The sequence below is a fragment of the Phyllostomus hastatus genome, unplaced genomic scaffold (assembly GCF_019186645.2).
Source record: "Phyllostomus hastatus isolate PE091 unplaced genomic scaffold, TTU_PhHast_1.1 phas_scaffold_442, whole genome shotgun sequence".
NCBI lineage: Eukaryota > Metazoa > Chordata > Mammalia > Chiroptera > Phyllostomidae > Phyllostomus > Phyllostomus hastatus.
In genome coordinates, this window is record NW_025334030.1 from 4940686 (window position 1) to 4960923 (window position 20238).

Below are 20238 nucleotides of genomic sequence, written 5' to 3' on the forward strand. Positions count from 1 at the left end.
TGTGGTAGCTTTCTCCCTCCCCCACCTCAACTCCTTCAAAGGCAGGATGGATGGGAACAGATCTGGGGAGCATTCCCTCACCCCAGAAAGGCCCAGAGTGGGGGGTATGAGTGGGGGTGGCCAGATGTCACAGCCAGCCATGGCTAGGGCCAAGGAATCTCACCTTGGAAATTTTTCTCTGGAGTCGACCTTAATCTGTGCTGTCCAATATAGTAGTCTCTAGCCATAAGTTCCTGTTTAAATTAATTAAAATGGAATAAAACTTAAAATCCCAGATTCTGGATGATTATGGGAAACCGGTTGTTTTGGAACATTGGTACCTAATTCAAATGGAAAATGCTAGCAGTTGAAATGAAACCTGCCTGCTGCCAAGCTGATTGTCAGTTGGGGACCCACGACTACCCGTGATCCTCTAAACCTGAAGCTGAATAGCCAGTGTGCCCCGCCCTCCTCTTCCTACCCATCAGGCATTCTTGGCCTGCTCCCCTCTCCCATGGACAGTTTTGTTTTTGTGTTTGTTTTTGAGTGAAGCTGAAACTTGTACTTAACCAGAGTTCAAGTTCATCATACATTAATCAGCTACTAGAGCCTAGTATCTCTTTACTTTGGTGTTACAATACTGGTAGTTCTCTCTCTCATTTATTTTTCAAGATTTGATTTATTTATTTTTAGAGAGAAGGTAGGGAAACATCATTGTGAGAAACATTGATAGGTGACCTCTCTTACCTGCCCCGACTGCAAGCCAGGCCTGTGCCCCAACCGGAAATCAAACCAGGGCCTTTCACCTTGTGGAACGACACACGATCCACAGAGTCATACTGCTCAGGGCCTGATAGTCTTCTCTTAACCAGGAATGAAACCGAAAATAGAGGAAAATATTTGATCAAAAGAGAGACACAGGGATTACTTGTGACCCAAGCGTCTAGGCAGCGATTCTCAAACACCGCCGCAGGAAGCATTCTGGTGCGCCACAAGGATTTTAAAACATGTGCTACCTGACTAGTCAGGGGCACTGGCCTCTTTTCCCTTAGATTGTCACATAAAAAATGACAACAGTCAACACAATAGCCATTCAGTGCGAATGAATCAAAATTATACCTAATTTTTTTGTCAGATTGGCAAAAAATATAGTATATTTTTTGGTGTGCTGCAGAATTTTAGTAATTAGTTTATGTGTGCCATGAGATGAAAAAGGTTGGAAATCACTGGTCTAAGGGGAAAAAATTAAAGGCATGGTGCAGAGAGAATTAAGGATGAGGAGGAATTCAATTCACTAACTTGATGATAATGCCAGAGAGAACAAAATGAGGTCAGTTCTGTATTGATAACAGGGATTAAAAGAAGCAAGAAATAATCTCAAAGAAAAAACATTGAAAATATTGAAGTGGCTTTATAGTTGCCTTAGATATGGACTCAAGACTAATTACTAACATGGTAAGGAATATGGCTTTTGTGGGCATCACATTCCTTATCGCCAAAGTGGAAGTTCTGGATTAGATCAGGGGCATCCAATGCCGTCCTCCTCCTCCGGCCTTCCTTCTGAGCACCCCGGGCACGCAACAGATCAACAGAGTCCCTTGCAGAGACTACGCAGCGTCTGGTGCCCCTCCTGTACATAGCCGAGTGGCCACTGCCCACCAACCCCTTTGTTGCTCAGACTGGAACCCGTTTGCTTTTAGTTTGCTGCTACATCACATGCCTTCCAGGGACAAAGTGCTGCGTTCATGTAACAGGTGTACTCAATTAGTATAATTTTAAAATGTTTCATTTGGAAATTTCTTACATTTTTTAAAAGAAATACAAATGCTAGTAGGATCCATAGAAATCACTTTAATTTACAATACAGTCAAAAGTAAATTCTCAATTAAATCATATGGTTAGCATTATCAATTCAAAGTTAATGCCTACAGAAGCCCTACAGGCACACAACGAGTTAGTCTTCTGTTATTTGTAATACACATTACACAGTGGTATATTTCCACACAATTTACCAAGGTTCCGGCAAAACTTTTCAAATAATGGAACATTACCAATATCTACAACTAATCATGATATACAAATATATTGGATAATACATACTTTACAGCCTGATTTATTACTTTTAAAATGTAATCATAAACCAGGACAAACTACAAGCCCCTTGAGTGAACTCAAACATTCAAGTAAGTAAGAACATAGGCACAACATTAGCAACTGAGACGGGCCAGTAAGCCAGGACAAGCAGAATAGGGAAACAGACAGCTGAACCAACTGGCCCAGCAGAGAGCGATTTACAGCCAGAGACAGAAGGTCACCTCCCTAGAAGTAATATCTGGGCCCAGTTGTTTCAGCTCTAGGCCCAGAAAAGCAGCAAAGCCAGGTGGGTGATGCCAGGACCAGCTGCTGTGACTGATGACCCCCTGCCCTCGCTCTGATGAATCACTGGAGACCCCAACCCTGAAAGGGCACACCTGGAAAACTGATGACTATTCTAGAGATCTCCCCCAAGACTTCCCCTAAACTCCCAGAACAAATAAAAAACCTCCAAAACAAAAAACCCAGCTCCTGCTCTCCCTCCCAGGATCGTGTCCTCTCCTTTCTCTTCCTCCTCTTCGGCCCCCAGAGGCACACACCTCCTAAACTCTAAAGGACCCATGAGGCATGCAGCCGGGGGAGCAATGGGCAGCAGCAGCTCATCCCAGGCTAAGCCCCCAAAACCTGTCTCCAAAGCCTCCTTTTCTCTGACTTTTCAGTGAGCTGACAGCAGCCCCACCCAGTCTGTCTCTTGTTGCTTCTTCAATCCTAGGCCCTTCCTTGTTTCACTGTCCCCAGCTTCAATAAATGTACTCTCATAGTCACCTACACTTGTGAAATCTGTCCTGCTCGAAGTCCCACTATGGCCTGGTTTCTGTTCTAGGGTGGACTTTACTATAGACCCCATTATGTAGTTCCTGCTGCTGTTTAGAAGTAAGGAAATAAATCCCTGTGTGGATGGAGTATATTCAGGGTCCAGCCAGGTCCTGAGAGAAGCTCACACGTGGAACCGCCTACGTTCCTGCCAGAAGCTCCACAGACACGAAGACTTCTTGCAGAGGTTCAGCCCTGCAATTTCCCCCTGTGGCTAAATTATGGTAGTTGTACCTCTTGTTGGCTGACTGGACTCTGAGGCCAGCACCAGGCTCAGGTGGTTCATCATTATGCATGAAATTGAGGCCAGAGCTTTGGCTGCTGTGTGCTGGTCTGGAAGACCAGGAGGCTGGTGCCAGAAAGACTACCACCTCCTTAGCTCTCAGCCATCACTCCATGCTCACCCCACCCCCACCCAGGGGCTGTGTACACACATGGCAGCACCAAAATGGAGAGAACAGAAGCGAAGGGGAAGCATAGGAGGCTGTGACAGGTGGCTCGTGCTCACCTGATTGTTTTCTGACACTGAGCAAATATGGTGTGTGCATAAAGGCCTCATTGATGTTGTTCTGGGGAGAGGAGGGTGGGTAGGCTGCAGACCTGCTTCTGCCTGCAGTGGTTTGTAGTCTCCACTGTGACCTTCCTTGGAGCCAAGAGCTCACCTCAATAACCTGGCCCAGGTAACTAAGCTTCATGTTGCAACATATTTAACCAGTGGCCCAAGACAACTCTTCTTCCAGTGTGGCCCAGAGATGCCAAAAGGTTGGACACCCCTGTTAGGCCTCACCTGACCTATAGGGGATGGGTGGGGGGAATTAGCTGGTTTAAATCCCCCCTGCTTCTCTCACTTTTAGTCTCATCTCGTGTTCTCAGCTTGCCATCTCCCCATAACTAGTCAAGCCATGTGCCCAGGGACCAGGTGTCTGGCATTTCTGCTCTGTCATCAGTATGCCCTGACTGGGACACCTCCCTCAGGCTCTCTGTGCACTCACCCACTGCACAGGTGTGAATTTTGTCCAGTGTAAGGTACCCTGAGGGAACCACCCTGAGGTGGCACCTTCACCATTATCATCATCATGAAACTACCCCACCCAAATTATGCAGAGCACGGGAGTGCAGGCATAACCCACCTGGTCTTCTCCTTTAAATTGGATAGTATCACAGAATGTGTCTATAAGCCTGTGCAGTGAAGAGGTAGAGTCGTGACCAACTGCAGGCACTGTCCCTACTCACTGGGACTGCAGCCCACAGCCTCTGCTCCAGGCAGCACTGTGGGGCCACAAGGCTAGATAGCAACCCAAGGAGAGGCCACTAAGTGACTCCAGCCATGGGGGTGACTCCTCTTGACCAAGGCCATCAGCTTGGCTCTGTAGGAGACATGAAGAGATTGGCTCTGGGGAGAACATGGCAGAGACACAGAGAAGCCACAAGACAGAGAGGGGCCCATTCCCCTTGCCCAACAGACCTCCCCACCCTCACCCCAGCTTGTTCAAATGCAGACTCTTGGCCCCACCCGGAGTGAAGGGTCAGGGTGAGGGCATGAGATCTGCATCTTTGAAGTTCCCTGGATGATTCTGGTAGGAAATATTGCAGAGGTACAGTTCTGGAGGCACTGATTTAGCTCCTGAATCCTGTGGAGAGTGGGGAGTGAATGAGATGGCTCTGGTTTCACCCACTCATCACCCAGGAGTGCTGAGGAATCGGTGACTCCAGATTAAGAGTTCTCCTGCAGGCAACTGCAGACACCCCAATGTGGAAACAGAAAGAGGTTTTTAAAAATAAGAGGGTGTTCTTCTCAGATAAGGTCAAGTTAAAGGAGTTCATCATCACCAAGCCCTTATTATATGAAATGTTAAAGGGACTTATCTAAGAAAAAGATAAAAAATATGAACAGTAAAATGACAGCAAACTTACAGATAATTACAACCACACCTAAAACAAAAGCAAAAGCAAACTAAACAAACAACTAGAACAGGAGCAGAACCACAGAAATGGAGATCACATAGAGGGTTAGCAACAGGGGAGTGGAAGGAGGAGAGAGGAGGAAAAGGTACAGAGAATAAGTAGCATAGATGGTAGGTAGAAAAGAGAAAGGGGGAGGGTAAGAATAGTACAGGAAATGTAGAAGCCAAAGAACTTATATATACAACCCATGAACATGAACTAAAGTGGGGGGGGGGATTTGGGTGGGAGGGGGTGTGCAGGATGGAGGAGAATGAAGGGGGAAAATGGGACAACTGTAATAATATAATCAATAAAATATATTAAACAAGCAAACAGACAAACAAAGAGGGTGTCCTATTAAATGGGAACAGTGCTGGGTCCGGGGTGGTGACCTGCAATGAGGTCCAGGGACCAATTTATGGAAGGTGACCCTTGTGGCCACTGATGTCACCTAGGATAAGCATCACTGTTGCCCAGGGGTGGTCTCAGGGCTGGGACCCAGTTCCTCACCCACATGGTGTTGACTGGGACCTGGTGGAAGCAGAAGAGAGTGAGAAACTTCTGGAAAAGGAGGAGGGCTGGGGTTCAGTTTCCCAATCAGACCGGTCCTCTAAAGCCTCGCTCCCCAATCCTTTGGGCTCTAGGGACCGGTTTTATGGGAGGGGAATGCCAGGAGGCGTGGTAGGAGCTCAGGTGAGGTGGGAGACCGGAGGCTGAGCTCAAGTGAGCTTAGCTTCATTTGCTCGGCCGCTGGCGGGGGGAGGGGTGGAGAGGTGCAGGGCAACAGGAGGCGGAGCACTGGAGAACTTCCCTTGCGACTGGCTGCAAACAGGTAGCGGGGCTTGGGGGCCCTTCCTCTAAAGACCCATACAGACGTGAGCAGCTGTTGCCAGGCAGGGCGAGGGCTACAGGGCGTCAGCCGGCTGAGCGCTTGAGAAAAGCCAACTATTCCGGGAAAAGGACAGAGCTGAGGGGGCAGCCCGCAGCGGCACGGACCATTTCCTGTGTTGGGCTCCAGGGCCAGACTTTGTCTCCCTGTCACCCATCTATACCCAGCTGAATCCATGCTGATCTCGCGCCTGGGAACAGACAATAAGGCTTAGCAGCGATCACAACCCACTACAGACGCGCAGTGGGAAACCCGGCCCCCTCAGTGTAGCGTTTTCCGCCCCCTCAGCAGAAGGTGATGCCCCCCACCAACACTGGCAGAAGGGGCAGCAGGAGGGGCATCGACGGCAGCCCCGAGGCCTGGTTGATCTCGCACTGACAATTGCAGGGTCCTGGCTTGAGAGTCGCTTTGGGCAGCCTGGGAGAGTGAGGGCCAGCGCTGGGGGCCGGGCAGTCCAGCCATTGGGGGCCCATGGGTTGGGGGGAGTCCGGCTCCGCCTTGACGCTGCCCTTGGGAAAGCGCCAGTAGTAGACGCCCTTGAAGAAGTAGGTGTCACCTGCGGGGTGGGCGAAGACGCTGCAGGGCTGGTCCAAGTTGTCCCAAGCCCCGCCCCTCTAGAGGGTTCCCCCAAATCCTGCAGGATGACCCCCAGCCCCAACCCCAAGGGCCAGTAGCTTGCAGTCCCGGGGCCTCAGACCCTCCCCGCGGGCTCTCCTACCTGTGTTGCTGACGGTGACATCGTCGGGGGTGTGAGGCGCCCCCTCCCAGAGACTCAGGTCGCGCGGGTAGCCAGGGTCTGGACGCCCCGCCGCCTCATCGTACCGCCAGTAGCGCTGGCCCCGGACCAGGTAGGTCTTCCCATTCAGCGGCCACGAGAACACGGCGTCCACCTCCTCCCCCGGGGGCAGCCCTAGCTCAGCCAGCGGCCGCGCGGCGCCCTCTAGCTGCCGATCCTGGAACACCCAGAACTCGGAGCCTGCAGGCAAGTGGCTTGTTGAGCAACTGCTCCGGTGCCCCACCTGTACCCGCCTGTACCCGCCTGTACCCGCCTGCGCCCCACTCACCGCTGAAGAGGAGGATTCGGCCATCTCGGTGACGGGCGTAGGCAGCCTGGATGACCTTCACCTGAGCAGGCAGCCCCTCCCAGAAGCGATGGAGCCGGGCAGGTCGGGGGGACACCAGCTGTCCTGAGGGTTGTACACGCCAGAACCAGGGGCCTATGGGAGAAGAAGGAGTGGGCGTGGGGCATGAGATGGCAAAGGTCTTGCCCCCCACTCCGAGTGTGTTGCTGGAACTTCGTGCTGGGTGATAGGTTCATGTGGAAATCAAGGGTACAGTGGTTCTAGGGTGACCGGCTGGCCCAGTACTTATCTTCTACCACCACTCCCACCCCCAACCTTGTGGGTTTTTCTCCCCCGCTAAATACAAGCAGAAGTTTATTTAGCAAGTCACGCAGATAGAAGAGGTGAGCTCTGGAAGAAGCAAGCCAGCTGGGCTGCTTGGGCTCAGGAGGCAAGTTACAGAGGGGGGGAAAAAGGCCCTTGGAACTTAGGAGAAAGAAAGCAAAGATACTGGCCTCTTGGGGAACGGGGGAGGGGGAAGATTCCTGGGGCTTCAGAGGGAGAGCACGTACTGAAGAAAGAAAGGGAGTGAGGAAAGGCAGGTGGAGGATGCTCAACACAGAGAGCTGCCCCATCCCCCAATTTGAAAGTCCCTCATCCTGGGAAACTCCATAGGCCCTGTAGGCTCATGCTAAGTGGGTAGGAAGCCAACTCTATGAGGCCAGGGAAGATCCGAAGTGACTCACCTTTAAAGAAGAAAGTTTCTCCACGGATGTTGGCTATGGCATCAAAATTGCCATCACATCGATCAGGGACAGGGAGGGAGGGTCTGAGGAGGAAAGGAACAATCAGGAGAAAGGGGACAGGGCTCCTCCCTTTACTTCACCCTGATGACAGTCCTGTGGGGCAGGGACTCTTACCATACCCATCTCACTGAGGAGGACACCAACCATGGGGAGCTCACACAAGATCACAAAGCTGGAGGGGGACTCACCTGTCTGGGGGCAGGGCAGGGGGCAGGGGAGGAGGAGCCAGGGGTGTCCTTGTAGGCTCATCATGTGGGGTTTGGGGCGCTTTCCCTGTAAAGAAAGTCAGACAGGTGTGGGCTGCCTGACCCTGCCGCAGCGCCCAGCAGAGCCACTCGTCCCCTGACCCTCTGTACCATAGAGCTGCTGTAGGCCTTCTCGGTCGTCCTGGGATAGGCGGTACTTGGAGGGATGGCCCACGGGGCCCTGGTAAAATGGCCTCATGATAGAGTCAGGCGCAGAGGAGTGGCCCAGGCCCAGGGCATGGCCAAACTCATGAACAGCCACAGCAAACAGGTCAGTCCCCTCACCATCTGCGGAGGAAGGGAGAGTGGGCTGGAGCTGTGGCAGCTGGGTAAGGGGCAGCAAGGAAGCCCCTGGGAGCGGGGTCTGCTGGCAGACAAGAACAGCCAGGAGACCCTCTGGAGATGTCCACAGCCTCCCCGAGTCATTCCTTCCTTCCTGTATGAATTCACTTAATCAGGAAATATTTTTATTTGGCAGTGCTAGACACCGGGATACCAGGCTAAAGAGATCCATAGAACAGGTTAGGGAAAGTGCAGGAGGAGACAGTCTGGAGAGAGAAAGGGCAAGCTTAGAGTGATATAGGCCTGCCTACCAGAAGAGAAGACTGGCATACAAAAACCTGGGGGGAGGGGAAGCAAAAGCCTGAGGATGCATACTGCTCTCTAGAGGAAGCCCCAGCCCTTGGAGTTCCCCACTCCCAGCTCCAGGCTGTGGTCAGAGGCCCCCCCCCCCCCACACCGCATCACTCCCACCCACTAGGAATGTTGCTGAGTACCCTTGGCCTCTGTTCCCAAGACCTTCAGAACCCCACAGTCTTTCCTTCCTGCCCCCTCCTTCCATCTGCACCCCTGTAGTGCCCACATTCTCTTTCTTTATTTTCCTCCACCATCTCTCCCTCCCAAAGCCTCCACCCCTCCCCACATCCCTGGGGTCCTGGCCTCTCCTCCCCACCACTGTGGCCTTCATCCATCTCCTCAGAACCCAAAGTTTCAGCATGCACTCTCTGACCACAGTCTGCTGGCCTGGGCGGCCAGCCTCACTCTCAGCCTCTCTGAACACAGAGGCCTCTTCCTTGGGGACCTAGCCCAGGCGCCAGACGCAAGCATCTTTCTGCTGCCCATTGCTGGCCAAATCCCAGCTCCTCATCCACCTATGAGCTGCCTGCTGGCTCCAGTTTAGCGGATGACAGGGCCAAAGGAGACAGACACAGCAAGACGGGGGGCAGCACATAGGAGGCATAGATTTCCCCAGATGTTCATCTATTTCAATGGAAATCTCTAATTAGGGTTAACACTGTTGAAAGTGGGTTTATTGGAAATGACCTGGTGTGCTGAGAAGCAACTTCCTTTCAGACACTAAAGGCCACTAGATGAGAGTTTGAGAATAAAATGTGTGTGTCTAAGAGGAGTAGCAAACCCTTGTCCTCATTAACTTCTCACAAAACCTCTACTTCCGACCCCATTTTACAGGCCAGGAAACCGAGGTGCAGAGAGTTCAAACTAAATGACAGAGCTGAAATTAAGGCTGAGTACTCTGATGGCACGTCCTGCTTTCAGCAGTGACTTCAGGTGGTCTAGGTCACACTCAAATGTACTAATGAGTTCCCCTGTTGACTGTGGGTTTTCTCATTGCTCTGAGTCCTTTTTCTGAGAAACCGGAGGAAGTTTGGTGTCTTAATCAGGTGCATCTCCCATCTCTCGCCCCCACGCCCTCCCTGCCTTGGTTCTCCTTTGGCCGCAACCCTTCCTTGTACCCTTCTCATGCTATGTGGCTGCAGGGAAATTTGGGGCCTTGGCAAGAAGCTCCTTTGCTCTCTGTATTCTGTCCCTCAAGCTGCCGCCCAGGCCCCAACTCTTAGATGACAAATGCATTTTCTATTCCATCAAGACAGGTTGCCCTATGCACCATATTTTCGGACTATAAGACACACTCCCTCCCAATTTGGGAGGAAAAGGGGGTGTGTCTTATAGTCCAAATGTAACCTTACATTTACATTGGTGAAATATTATTTATGTTATTAAATATTTTACATTTCTTGCTTCAATTTTTTTTCCTATTTTCCTCCTCTAGAACCTAGGTGTGTCTTATGGTCCAAAAAAATGCGGTAATCTGTAACTTTCTGTGCACCCGGAACAGAGCTTCCTCTCCCCCGTGCTCACCTCCTGCCTTTTGCCCTGCTCTATTCAAGGACCCTGCCTCGCCTTCTCTAGGACAAGAGAAATGCATCAGTCCATTTCTGCATCCATCCATGTGGCTGTCAATCCATCCATCCCCAAACTCTATTAACTCGTCCAGCATCCCTGAATGCTCAAGATTCCCTCATCCTAAAATACTCCCTGGACCTGCCTGCCCCCTATCCACACCCTCCCTTTCCCTAGCAAATTATTTCCTCAGCTCCTCTCATGCCCAGCCCCACTATGGTCTGGGTCATTTCCCCATCCACCATGCTTACCAGCACTAAGGTGACCAAATCCAAGCCCATGTTACTCACTGGCCAGATTTGCCACGTCACCCACTGCTAAACACTTCCTCTTCTGCTCTTGATCTTGACCGCCTTTCAGATTTCTTTGAATTTCTCTTCCCTTGATGCTTTCCCCTTTACTGTGGGGCTCACCACAGCGCTGAACTTGACTTTCACATTCCACACTCTCCTCCTTACCCCATACCTCTTACTCTTAAACCTGCCACCAGGCCCAGCTCTGACAGCAGCTGGCAACAAACAGAGCTCTGCTGTGTCAGGCCCTGTGCAGAGAGCTGGAGGCGAATTACTCATTGAATCCGCAAGTTCACACTACCAGCAGGTGCTGTTATTATCCCAGCTTCTCAGATGTCGTAATCGAGCACACAGAAGTCAAGTAACTTATACATGTAGCCAGCAGAGGATCCCAGCCTTGAGTTCTATGTGTGTGTGCGTGTGTGTGTTAAAGGTTTTATTTACCTTTAGAGAGAGAGGAAGGAAGGGAGAAAGAGAGGGAAAGAAACATCAGTACGTGAGAGATACATTAATCTGTTGCCTCTCACACGCCCCCAACTGGGGACCTGGCCCCTACCCAGGCTTGTGCCCTGACTGAGAATCAAACCTGCGACCTTTTAGTTGGCAGCCCAGCACTCACTCCACTGAGCCACACCAGCCAGGGCTAAGGTCATGTTCTTAAATGCTGTGTTACACAGTCTCACTATTGTGGATGCTAGCTGTACCTTGCCCGAATCTGCTCTGAGCCTGCGTGCGCATCCTCTGGTCGTCCCCTTCCCCAGAAAATGGCTCTCCCTCCCAGGCTACCTCTGCCAAGCAGGTGGCAGCTAATGGCTGATTTGGGTCTAGGAGAGCTGGACACCTCACCTCCGGCCAACCCTGTGGCACCATTTGTGCTCCAGACCTTCTGGTGGGGTCAGACTCCTCTGGAGCTGAGATCACATCCTTGCTCAACTTCTTTCCCTAGCCTTTTTATGTTTCCCTTTCCCCTCAAGAACGTGCTCCTGAGAAACTGCTTGTGTAAGAATTTCCATCCAGAGTTTCGCTTCTGGGGAACCCAACCTAAGTCAAAGGAATTCAAGCTCTAGAACAACATACTGAGCCACTGAGGCACCAGCTGCACTGATTGCCCGTAAACACTGTAAACACGTCCCCACCTGAACTCGCCTCTACCTTCCCCCACCTGGGCCTCCTCCTCCCACATTTCCCATCTGCATTAACAGGGCTCTGTCCTGCAGGGGCCAGCACTCCACCCTCCTGCACCCTTTCCCCCCAGGACCCAATCAGACCCCAATCTTGCCCATCCCGACTAAACTTCCCTCAGAGTTACCCACTGCCCCTGTTCACCACTTCCCATCTCCCCCCACCATCTCTCACTTGACCCTGCAGCAACTCCCTGCCTCCCTGCCTCCCTGCCCCTATCTTGCCCTGCACTGCAGCCAGTGGTCTTTCTAGAAGGCAAAACCTCCCACACCTATTGCCTTCAGAATCCTACAATCCAGATTCTTCCTCGTGCTCTCCTAGGCCCTTTGTGGTTCGATACCTCCCATCCATCCTCTATGGTTTCCCTCCTGACACTGGATTTTTTGCCTTCCAGCCCAAATGTCCTAGGCCATTTCTCACCCCAGTGCTCCCATCTCTGACCACTCCTGACTACTCTGGACTCAAGTTGCTCACTGGCTGGCCCTTTTCATATTGTACCCCAGGAAAGTATGGTTTTGTGTGATAGCAAGCACTCCAACATGTGCGTGTAATGAACAAAGTCACTGCTTCCTTCAGCTGAAAGCCCAGACCCCACCTTTCCTCTGAGCACACACGGGCTTGAGAACTTCCCTGCTTGACTTCCTGCAGTTGTGTCATCACATGTAGGATGTACCAACTGCTAGTAAGATGGGTTCTCTTCTGACTCAGCTGCTGGACACTTCCCCCTTCCCCCACCCCAAGATTTTGTTTATCTTTAAAAATTGTATTTGTTTATTTTTGGACAGAAGGGGAAGGAGGGAGAAAGAGAGGGAGAGAAACATCAGTGTGGGGTTGCTTCTCACAAGCCCCCTACTGGGGACCTGGCCCACAACCCAGGCATGCGCCCTGACTGGGAATCGAACCTGCAAACTTTTAGTTCACAGGCCGGTGCTCAATGCACTGAGCCACACCAGACAGGGCTGTTCGTTTGTCTTTCGAGAACGGGGAAGAGAGGGAGAAAGAGAGGGGGAGAAATATCGATGTGAGAGGAACATCGATCAGTGGCCTCCTGTACACATGCCCAGACAAGGGACCAAACCCCAAACCCAGGCATGTGTCCTAACCAGGGATCAAAAACTGGCAAAGTTTCGCTTTGTGAGAGGATGCCCAACTGAACCACACCGGTCAGAGCTGTTTGTGCCTCTTTAAGTCCTCAACCCGAGCTCGGAGCTGAGTACCCGACAGGCCTCTATGATGGGTAATTTTTTATGTTAACTTGGCCAGACTATGGTGCCCAGTTGCCTGGTCAAACACCAGCCTAGATGTTGCTTTGGAGGCTATTTTGTAGGTGTGATTAACATCTACAATCAGTTGACTGTAAGTAAAGCAGGTTACTCTCCCTCCTGGGGGTGGGTCTCGTCTAATCAGTTGAAAGGCTTAAGTGCAAAAAAAGATTTCCCAGAGAGAGAATTCTGCTTCGAGACTGCAACATAGAAATCCTGCCTGAGTTTCCAGCCAGCTGGCTTGCCCTATAAATTTTGGACTCAAGATCGCAACATCGGTTCTCACCTGAACTTCCAGCCTGTGGGCCTGCCTTACAAACTTTAGACTTGCCAGTCCCACAATTCTGTGAGCCAATTCCTTAAAATAAATTACTTCTCACACACACACACACCCTATTGGTTGGTTCTGTTTCTCTGGAGAAACCCAACTGATACAGCCCCCATCGAGAAATGTAATTTAAACCTAATTCGTAAGGACAGACAGGCTTGGGAAGAGGACCTCCCAGAAAAAGGAATATTGTACCTTTTGACCCAAAAGTCCAGATTTCCTCATCGTCGAAGTGAGTGTCCCCAGAGATGGAATGCTCCCCGGGGAAGAAGGCATGGGCTAGGGTACCCCCCTGCCCATCGAAGGGGTAACTGTCCTGGTGGTAGGCCCGGGCAAAGTCGATGAGGATGTCAGGCTCTGCTGGGCTCTGAGAATCCATCTCCTGGAATTTGAGGTCCGACTCAATACCCCAGGTGGTCAAGGCATGGTGCATGAGATTCCTCACAGTCTCCTGGCTCAGTGCAGAGCTCCGGGGGAAGGATTGTATCCTGGGGGAAGAGGAGAGAGGAATGAGGAAGGTCAGGTAGACAGAGACCAGGGGCCAGCAGGCAGGCCCAGGGCAGGGTGGGCAGCAAGACCTACCTCCATGTCAGAGTTCGCTTCTTCCAAACACTGCCACTCAGAGCATAGCGGCGGCGGCGCCTGACCAGCCCCGCCACCCCCAGCACATCGGGCAAGGAGCAGCGGGGCTTATGCATGGTGGCCATCGTCACTGGGTCTGTAGGAAAGGTTGGGGGAGCAGGATCAGCGGGACAACCTGACCTAATCATGGTACCAGCTAACTTCCTACATGGGGAAACTGAGGTCCAAAGAGGTTAAGAAACTTGCCCCACTTGGATTTGAATCCAGGCAGTCTGATTCCGGAAGCCAGTCATGCCAAATTATGACACTGTCTTTCTGGGCAGTGTCACCCTCTGCACCTAGCCCTGGAGGGACTGGCTCTGCCTCCAGGTGGTGCTCAGAGCCTCAGGCAGGGATCTTGGGATCCTGCCTCCCTGAGCTCTGGCAATTGGACTCAAGAAAGGAGACCTGGGTTGCAGTGAAAACTCCTTCCTCTGAGGCTAGAAACCCCTGGGAGGTTAGGTTACCCACACCCTACACCGTAGCTCCCAAGACCCCATCACATCTAGATGAAGTCTGAAGTGCCCGTGACAGCTGGGTCTCTGGTTTCCTGTGGCTAGCCATGCCCTCCTGGATTGGAGATGCCTGGAATCCCCTTTCCCAGCTGGGCTCAGTTCACAGAAGTCTCTTCATCTTCAAAGGAACATCAAACCTCACCTCGTTGGTTGAGGTCGCAAAGCATAGTGGAGCACAGGTAGATGCCAAACACTGCTGGGCAGCAAGCAGGACAGAGAAACACCTTGCCTTTCCTCATAACTAGCCAGGACCCCCCAGTTCTCTCTTCCTCCCCATTCAACCCAACAGAGGAGCCTCTCAGCTCTGCCTCCAAACTGCACACCCCTGGAATCAGCCACTTCTCATCACACCTTCCACCCTAGCCCAGGCCATCATCATCACTTGCCTGGACAGTGCAATACCTCCTTCCCGGCCTCCGTGTTCCCCACCCTCCATTCTCCATCAGCAAACAGAGGAAATGCAAAACTGCAGAACAGATCAAGTTGCCTCCTTCCTTCAAACCCACCCATGGTTTCTTACTATGTTTTGGAATCAAACCCAAACACCTTTCAAGCCTCCTCCCTGCAGTCAGGCATTTGCTTAGCTCCTCAGTCCTCTCATCACAGGTGCACAGCCTGTGCCTGACACAGGGCCTTTGCGCTGGCCTGGTACATGCTTCTTCCACATCTTCCCATGCCTGGCTCCTCCTCTTTGTGTCCTATGAGTTCTTGGTGTTATAGGAGCTCCTCTTGACTCATGACAGCACTCAGAGGACCCTGACCTGACTAGAACAGCCCCTCAATGCCACTAACATTTTATCTTCTTCCAAACACCACTATCTGCCCTGGCCAGGTGGCTCAGTTGGTTGGAGCACCATCTTGTACACCAAAAGGTTGCAGGTTCAATCCCCCATCTGGGTACATATCTAGTTGTGTTTTGATCCCCGGTCAGGGTGTGTACAGGAGGCAACCAATCAATATTTCTCTCACACATCAATGTTTCTCTTTCTCTCTCCCCCCCGCTTCCTCTCTCTTTAAAATCAATAAATGTATCCTTGGGGTGAAGATTTAAAAAAACTTTATTACTATCTGAAAATATCTTGCATATTTCTGTGTACTCTAGAATGTACCTGTCTCTCTCTCTGTCTCTCTAGAATGTCAGCTCCGTGAGAGCAGGGACCTTATCTACTTTGTCCACTGCTGCACTGGTGAAGGTTGAAATGCCCTCTCATGTAAGAGATTCTTGACAATATTTATTGAAAGAGGAATTCTTGAGAACCTCTTGGGTTATGAGCTGAGATCAGCACTTTCATAGCTCCCATGATTCAGGTGCCTGCTGAGGTTTAAGAACAGCTGGATAATGGTCAAGCTGGGTGCAGAGGCAGGGCTGGGAAGGGGTTGGGGGCCACCTACCCAGGACGCCAGTCTCAGGCAGCCCTGCAAACCTCTGCATCACCTTGATGGCATCCCGAAGCTTTGCAGGGTTCTGCAGCTGGACCTGGGCTGGATGGGGTGGTGGCAGGTAGCCATAGCGTGTCAGCCAGTCCTGGACCATAGAAGTGAAACAGGTGAGTCAGGGAGGGCAGAGCGGGATGGGGTCCTGCCTTCCCACGCCATCCTGGAAGCCTCACCTCTCACCAGTTGGGAACCCGGGCTTCCAGCCCCAGGTGCCTGCCTGGTCTCCTCTCAAGGTCCTGGCCCTCCACCCCTGGGTTTGCCAGTCTTCATCTAGTCCTCACGCCCCCACCCTAGTCTCAGATCTTTAAATCCAGGCCCCAAACCTGACGAATCCAAGAATCCTGGTCCCCGACCCCATCCCCAGTCACTCACTCTGGACATTTGAATCAGCCCTCACCTAGGTGGCCGACAGCAGCTTCCGCCTCCCCGGCCCTCTGCAAATCCCAGGAGCCTGGAGACCCAGCACTCACCACGCCCAGACTCACGTCCTGCGCCGCGGGCTGCTGAGCGAGCGCAGGCAGCGGCAGCAGCTGGAGCAACAGCGCCAAGAGCCGGAGCATGGCTCGCTCCTGCCTGCGCAGCTGTGGGGCTCGAGGGGGCCTGACCAGAGCCGCCCTGGGGACCAGGGGGAGGAGCCCGGAGGAGCTAGGGTGGGGACCCGCGGTGCAGGATAGGTGGGGAGGGCAGGAAGCCTGGGGACGAATGCCCTGGGGAGCACGGAGCAGCGGGACGTGGTATCCAAGGAGGGTGCAGGGAGGCTGGGGTCTCCGGAGGGCTGAGAGAACACGGGAGGGGTGGAAGTCCGTATTCCCGGTCCCCGGCGACAGCCTCTCTGGGTCCCGATCTGTCCTGTCCTGGAGCACCCCGATACTCAGTGACTGCACGGCGCTGAAACGGCTCAGCCTTGGGATGTCCAGCGAGAAGGTGCGAGCGGGCCAGGCGGTGGCCCCGTCCCCGGTCGGGACCCAGTGACCCTCCTTCGAGCTCGGGGCGGGGCCGGGGTGGGGGTGGGGGCGTAGAGCCCCAGCCACGGTCGCAAGTTTCTCTTCCTAGATCCCAGCTCCGGTGTGGCCCCGGGGGCGAGGTTCGATTCTGCTTTCTCAGGCTGCGCAGCCCTGCGGGGGGAGGTGCGGCTCGGAGTCCTCCGCTTCCCCGGACCGCGGTCCCCGGAGACCCCACCCAAGGAGGCTGGTGAAACGCGGGGGCTGTTCCAGCGTCCGAACCGCAGCACCCTCCGCATCTCCGCGGGATGCCGGCGTGCCCCACGCGGGTCGCTGCCGGTGTCCCCGGCGTGTCCGGGGCGGTGCCTGTGGTCCCGGTGCGTCCCCTAGCCCCTCGTGCTGCGCGGCTCCTAGGCTCCGCGCACTGTGGTCCCGCCATCTCCGGATCCCAGATCCAGGGGCTGCCCGGGACTGTGCCGCTTCTCCGCAGGTACGAGACATCTAAAATCTAGTGACAACCACGAAAGAACTGGCGCGCCAGCTTCTTGCCCGGAGGCAGAGATTTAGGGACCCTGAGAGTCGCGCCTCGCTTCAACCTGCCGCCCGCAGGGCTAGGAGGCTGGGCGGCTGGAGAAGCAACAGGAGAAATCAGAGGGAGGCCTCCTGGCGAGTGACTGGTGTGGTACAGGGCTGTCTCTGCAGCAGAAGAGCCAGGGGACCCCAGGTGTTTCAGGCAAAATAAAAAGCAAGCAGGATAGCGAGCTGGAGATGCAAACTAAAACACCTGAGATCGTGCATTACTCTTCTGGGCTGCCATAACAAACTACCACAGACTGGGTGACATAAACGACAGAAATTATTTTCTCACAGTTCTGGAAGCTGGAAAGTCCAAGATCAAGGAGCATGCAAAGTTGGATTCTCCTGCCATTTTAAGACCTCTCTCCCAGCTTGCAGGTGGCTGCCTTCTCCCTGTGTCTTCACATGGTATTTCCTCTGTGCCCATGCAGCTCCGGTGCCACTGTGTGTCCACATGTTCTCTTCTTTAAAAGACACTAGTTAATCCCTGATGGGTGTGGCTCAGTGGGTTCAGCGCTAGCCTGAGAATGGAAGGGTGGCTGCTTAGATATGGGTAAAGGCACATGCCTGGGTGTCCAGTTGGGGACAGGCGAGAGGCGGCCGATCCTTGTGATGTTTCTCTTCCTCCCTCCCCCTCTCACCTCTGTACAGGCCCTGTCTTCAGATGCAATCACATTCTGAGGTCCTGGGGTGGAGGCCACAATTCAACCTGTTACAGATCCCACACTCCTGCGTGTTTCCCCTCTCCTTTCTCACTATTGTCACTCTTAGAACACTTATGACAGCAGATGTGTGGGGTTTCTTCCCACACCAAGTAATTCTCTGTGACACCAGCTGGGTGTCCTACAATTCATTTCTGACACAAACCAGAGTCAGCACAGACCTGACAAGGGAAGGGCTCAGTCCTAGAAGACCGCCCCAGCTTCCGATGCCAACCGCAGACAGTGGGTCCCAGGGGACCCACAACTTCTGCTGACTTGACTACAAATCATAGGTTCCCATGACACTCATTATTTGCTAGTACAGGTCACAAGACTCGGGGAAATATAAAAGATGACACAGGTAAACAGCCAGCTACATCGGGTGAAGTCTGGAAGGGCCCCAAGCAGGAGCTTCTTCCATGTAGAGCTGGGGCTCGCCACCCTCCCAACATGTCAGTGTGTTCAGCAACCCTGAAGCTCTCTGAACCCCATGCTTCTGGGATTTTTATGGTGGCTCATCACAGAGGCATGACCAATTCATTAGTAACTCAATCGTCAGCCCCTCTCCCACCCCTACAGCATGGGTCATGGGGCTGAAAGTTCCAGGATGCTAATCATGGTCTTTTGGATGACCAGCCCCATCCAGGAGATATCAGGAGTCCACTCAGGATCATCTCATTAGAACAAAAGACTCTCCTCTATCAACCAGAAAATCACGAGGGGTTTAGGAGCACTGTGTCAGGAACTGGGGGTAGAGACCAAATATCAGAACAAAAGATGCTCTTAGTGTTCTTAGCACTTAGGGAATTACAGGGGCTTTAGAAGCTCTGTGCCAGGAACCAGAGGCAGAGACTGATACATATATTTTCTGTTATTTCACAGCCCACTCCTGGCCTCTGACCACAGAACACTTACAACAAAATGATATACGACTCAAAAGATACTGGCACATTACTGGAACTCCATACACTCGTATTCATTTCAGTCTGTCATCATATCATGTGAAAACATGGCCAGAATGAGGCCACTCAGGTTTGCGGACTTCCATTCAATCTTGTCAGGTTCCAAAAACACAAGTGGTCTCCGCAAACATGGGTGCACCTTTTCAGGTATCTGACATAATTGTACTAAGAGACAATATCATCTTTTGCTCTAAGCCTCTCTCAAGGTGTTAATGTAATATTGGACTTCCCTCATTACATAAGACATTTATGCATAACTTTTCACTTAGCTGCTATTCCTCTTCTCCGTTTATACCCAAACTCTTACAACATTAGACTCTTCTAATGTTGTTAGGTTTGGCTGTAGCACTGCTGGTCTAGATTGCAGGCAGCAGCAGCAACCTAGCAAGTGCCTCCCCCTCAGTCCTGTCCTGTTCACATAAGGTTACACAGATGCGGAGCCTGTGGGCTTCTACCACCAGGCATACAGCCACATTCACTGTTAACACCAATTCTGGCAGATGTGGTGAAGGCACGTCCAGCTCCATCAGGCCCTTAGGAATTCTGACATAAGGGTTTAAATTACAGGGTCTGACACAAATAACACACCTTTTTATTAAAAAATATTTTTTAAAGATTTGTATGTATTAATTTTTAGAGAGGGAAAGGGAGAAAAGAGAGGGAGAAAAAATATCAATGTGTGATTGCCTCTTGCATGACCCCTGCTGAAGACCTGGCCTGCAACCCAGGCATGTGCCCTACATTGGGAATCCAACTGGTGACCCTTTGGTTCTCAGGCCAGCACTCAATCCACTGAGCCACACCAGCCAGGGCTACAAAATCTTTTATTACAAAATCATAAGCATGTAATTCTGTACCATAACAATATCACACTCAAGTAAACCATATGACATTTTAGGTGGAATGTTAAAATTAAAACTATAAATTATTACATCCATATTATTATCCTACCAACCACTGTCAAGCAGGCCTTACTTCTGCCGGACGCTGTATTTTGCAACCTCTTATTTAGAAATCATTGCTGTTTCAGGCACTTGCATTTGCAGCCCTGGTTATATGACCACTGAATCACGTGTGAAAAAAAAATTAAGGAAATGCAGAAAAAAAAGAAAGAAAAAACTTGAGTCATTATACCAGCATCCTTTCCTTTTCAGAAGAATTGCAGTGTCAAACCAGCATAATTCCCCATTCCCTTTTCTCCGGATCCACCAGGAAAACAGAGAAATCTATCTAATGGGGAAAATCCTTAAGTCCCACTCATGTTTGTGTTGAGTGTTAGCCCACACTCATGAAGGTGTGTAAACCAGCTCTTCAAGCCTTTATCTCCTTTCATTTTACACAACCAGTTTTTCTTGCCCATTCCAATTCTCTGTCAAATAAAACTCTG

At 51.8% G+C, this 20238-nt stretch overlaps 1 protein-coding gene across 2 annotated transcripts; it reads right to left on the reverse strand.

Annotated features, from left to right (window-relative positions):
- Nucleotides 1-5085: 5085 nt before the first annotated feature.
- Nucleotides 5086-16818, reverse strand: MMP25 (matrix metallopeptidase 25). Of its 2 annotated transcripts, none has more exons than XM_045820879.1 (10): nucleotides 16142-16818; nucleotides 15627-15759; nucleotides 13681-13816; nucleotides 13294-13586; nucleotides 7943-8119; nucleotides 7775-7859; nucleotides 7527-7609; nucleotides 6784-6936; nucleotides 6438-6695; nucleotides 5086-6275 (listed from the first exon to the last, which is right to left on the reverse strand). In XM_045820879.1, exons 1-10 carry the CDS (start codon nucleotides 16229-16231, stop codon nucleotides 6004-6006), a joined length of 1680 nt encoding a protein of 559 aa, XP_045676835.1. In that variant the 5' UTR covers nucleotides 16232-16818; the 3' UTR covers nucleotides 5086-6003. The 2 variants fall into 2 exon arrangements, with proteins under 2 accessions (XP_045676835.1, XP_045676836.1); XM_045820880.1 differs by lacking the exon at nucleotides 16142-16818 and adding an exon at nucleotides 15845-15931.
- Between the last annotated feature and the right edge of the window lie 3420 nt (nucleotides 16819-20238).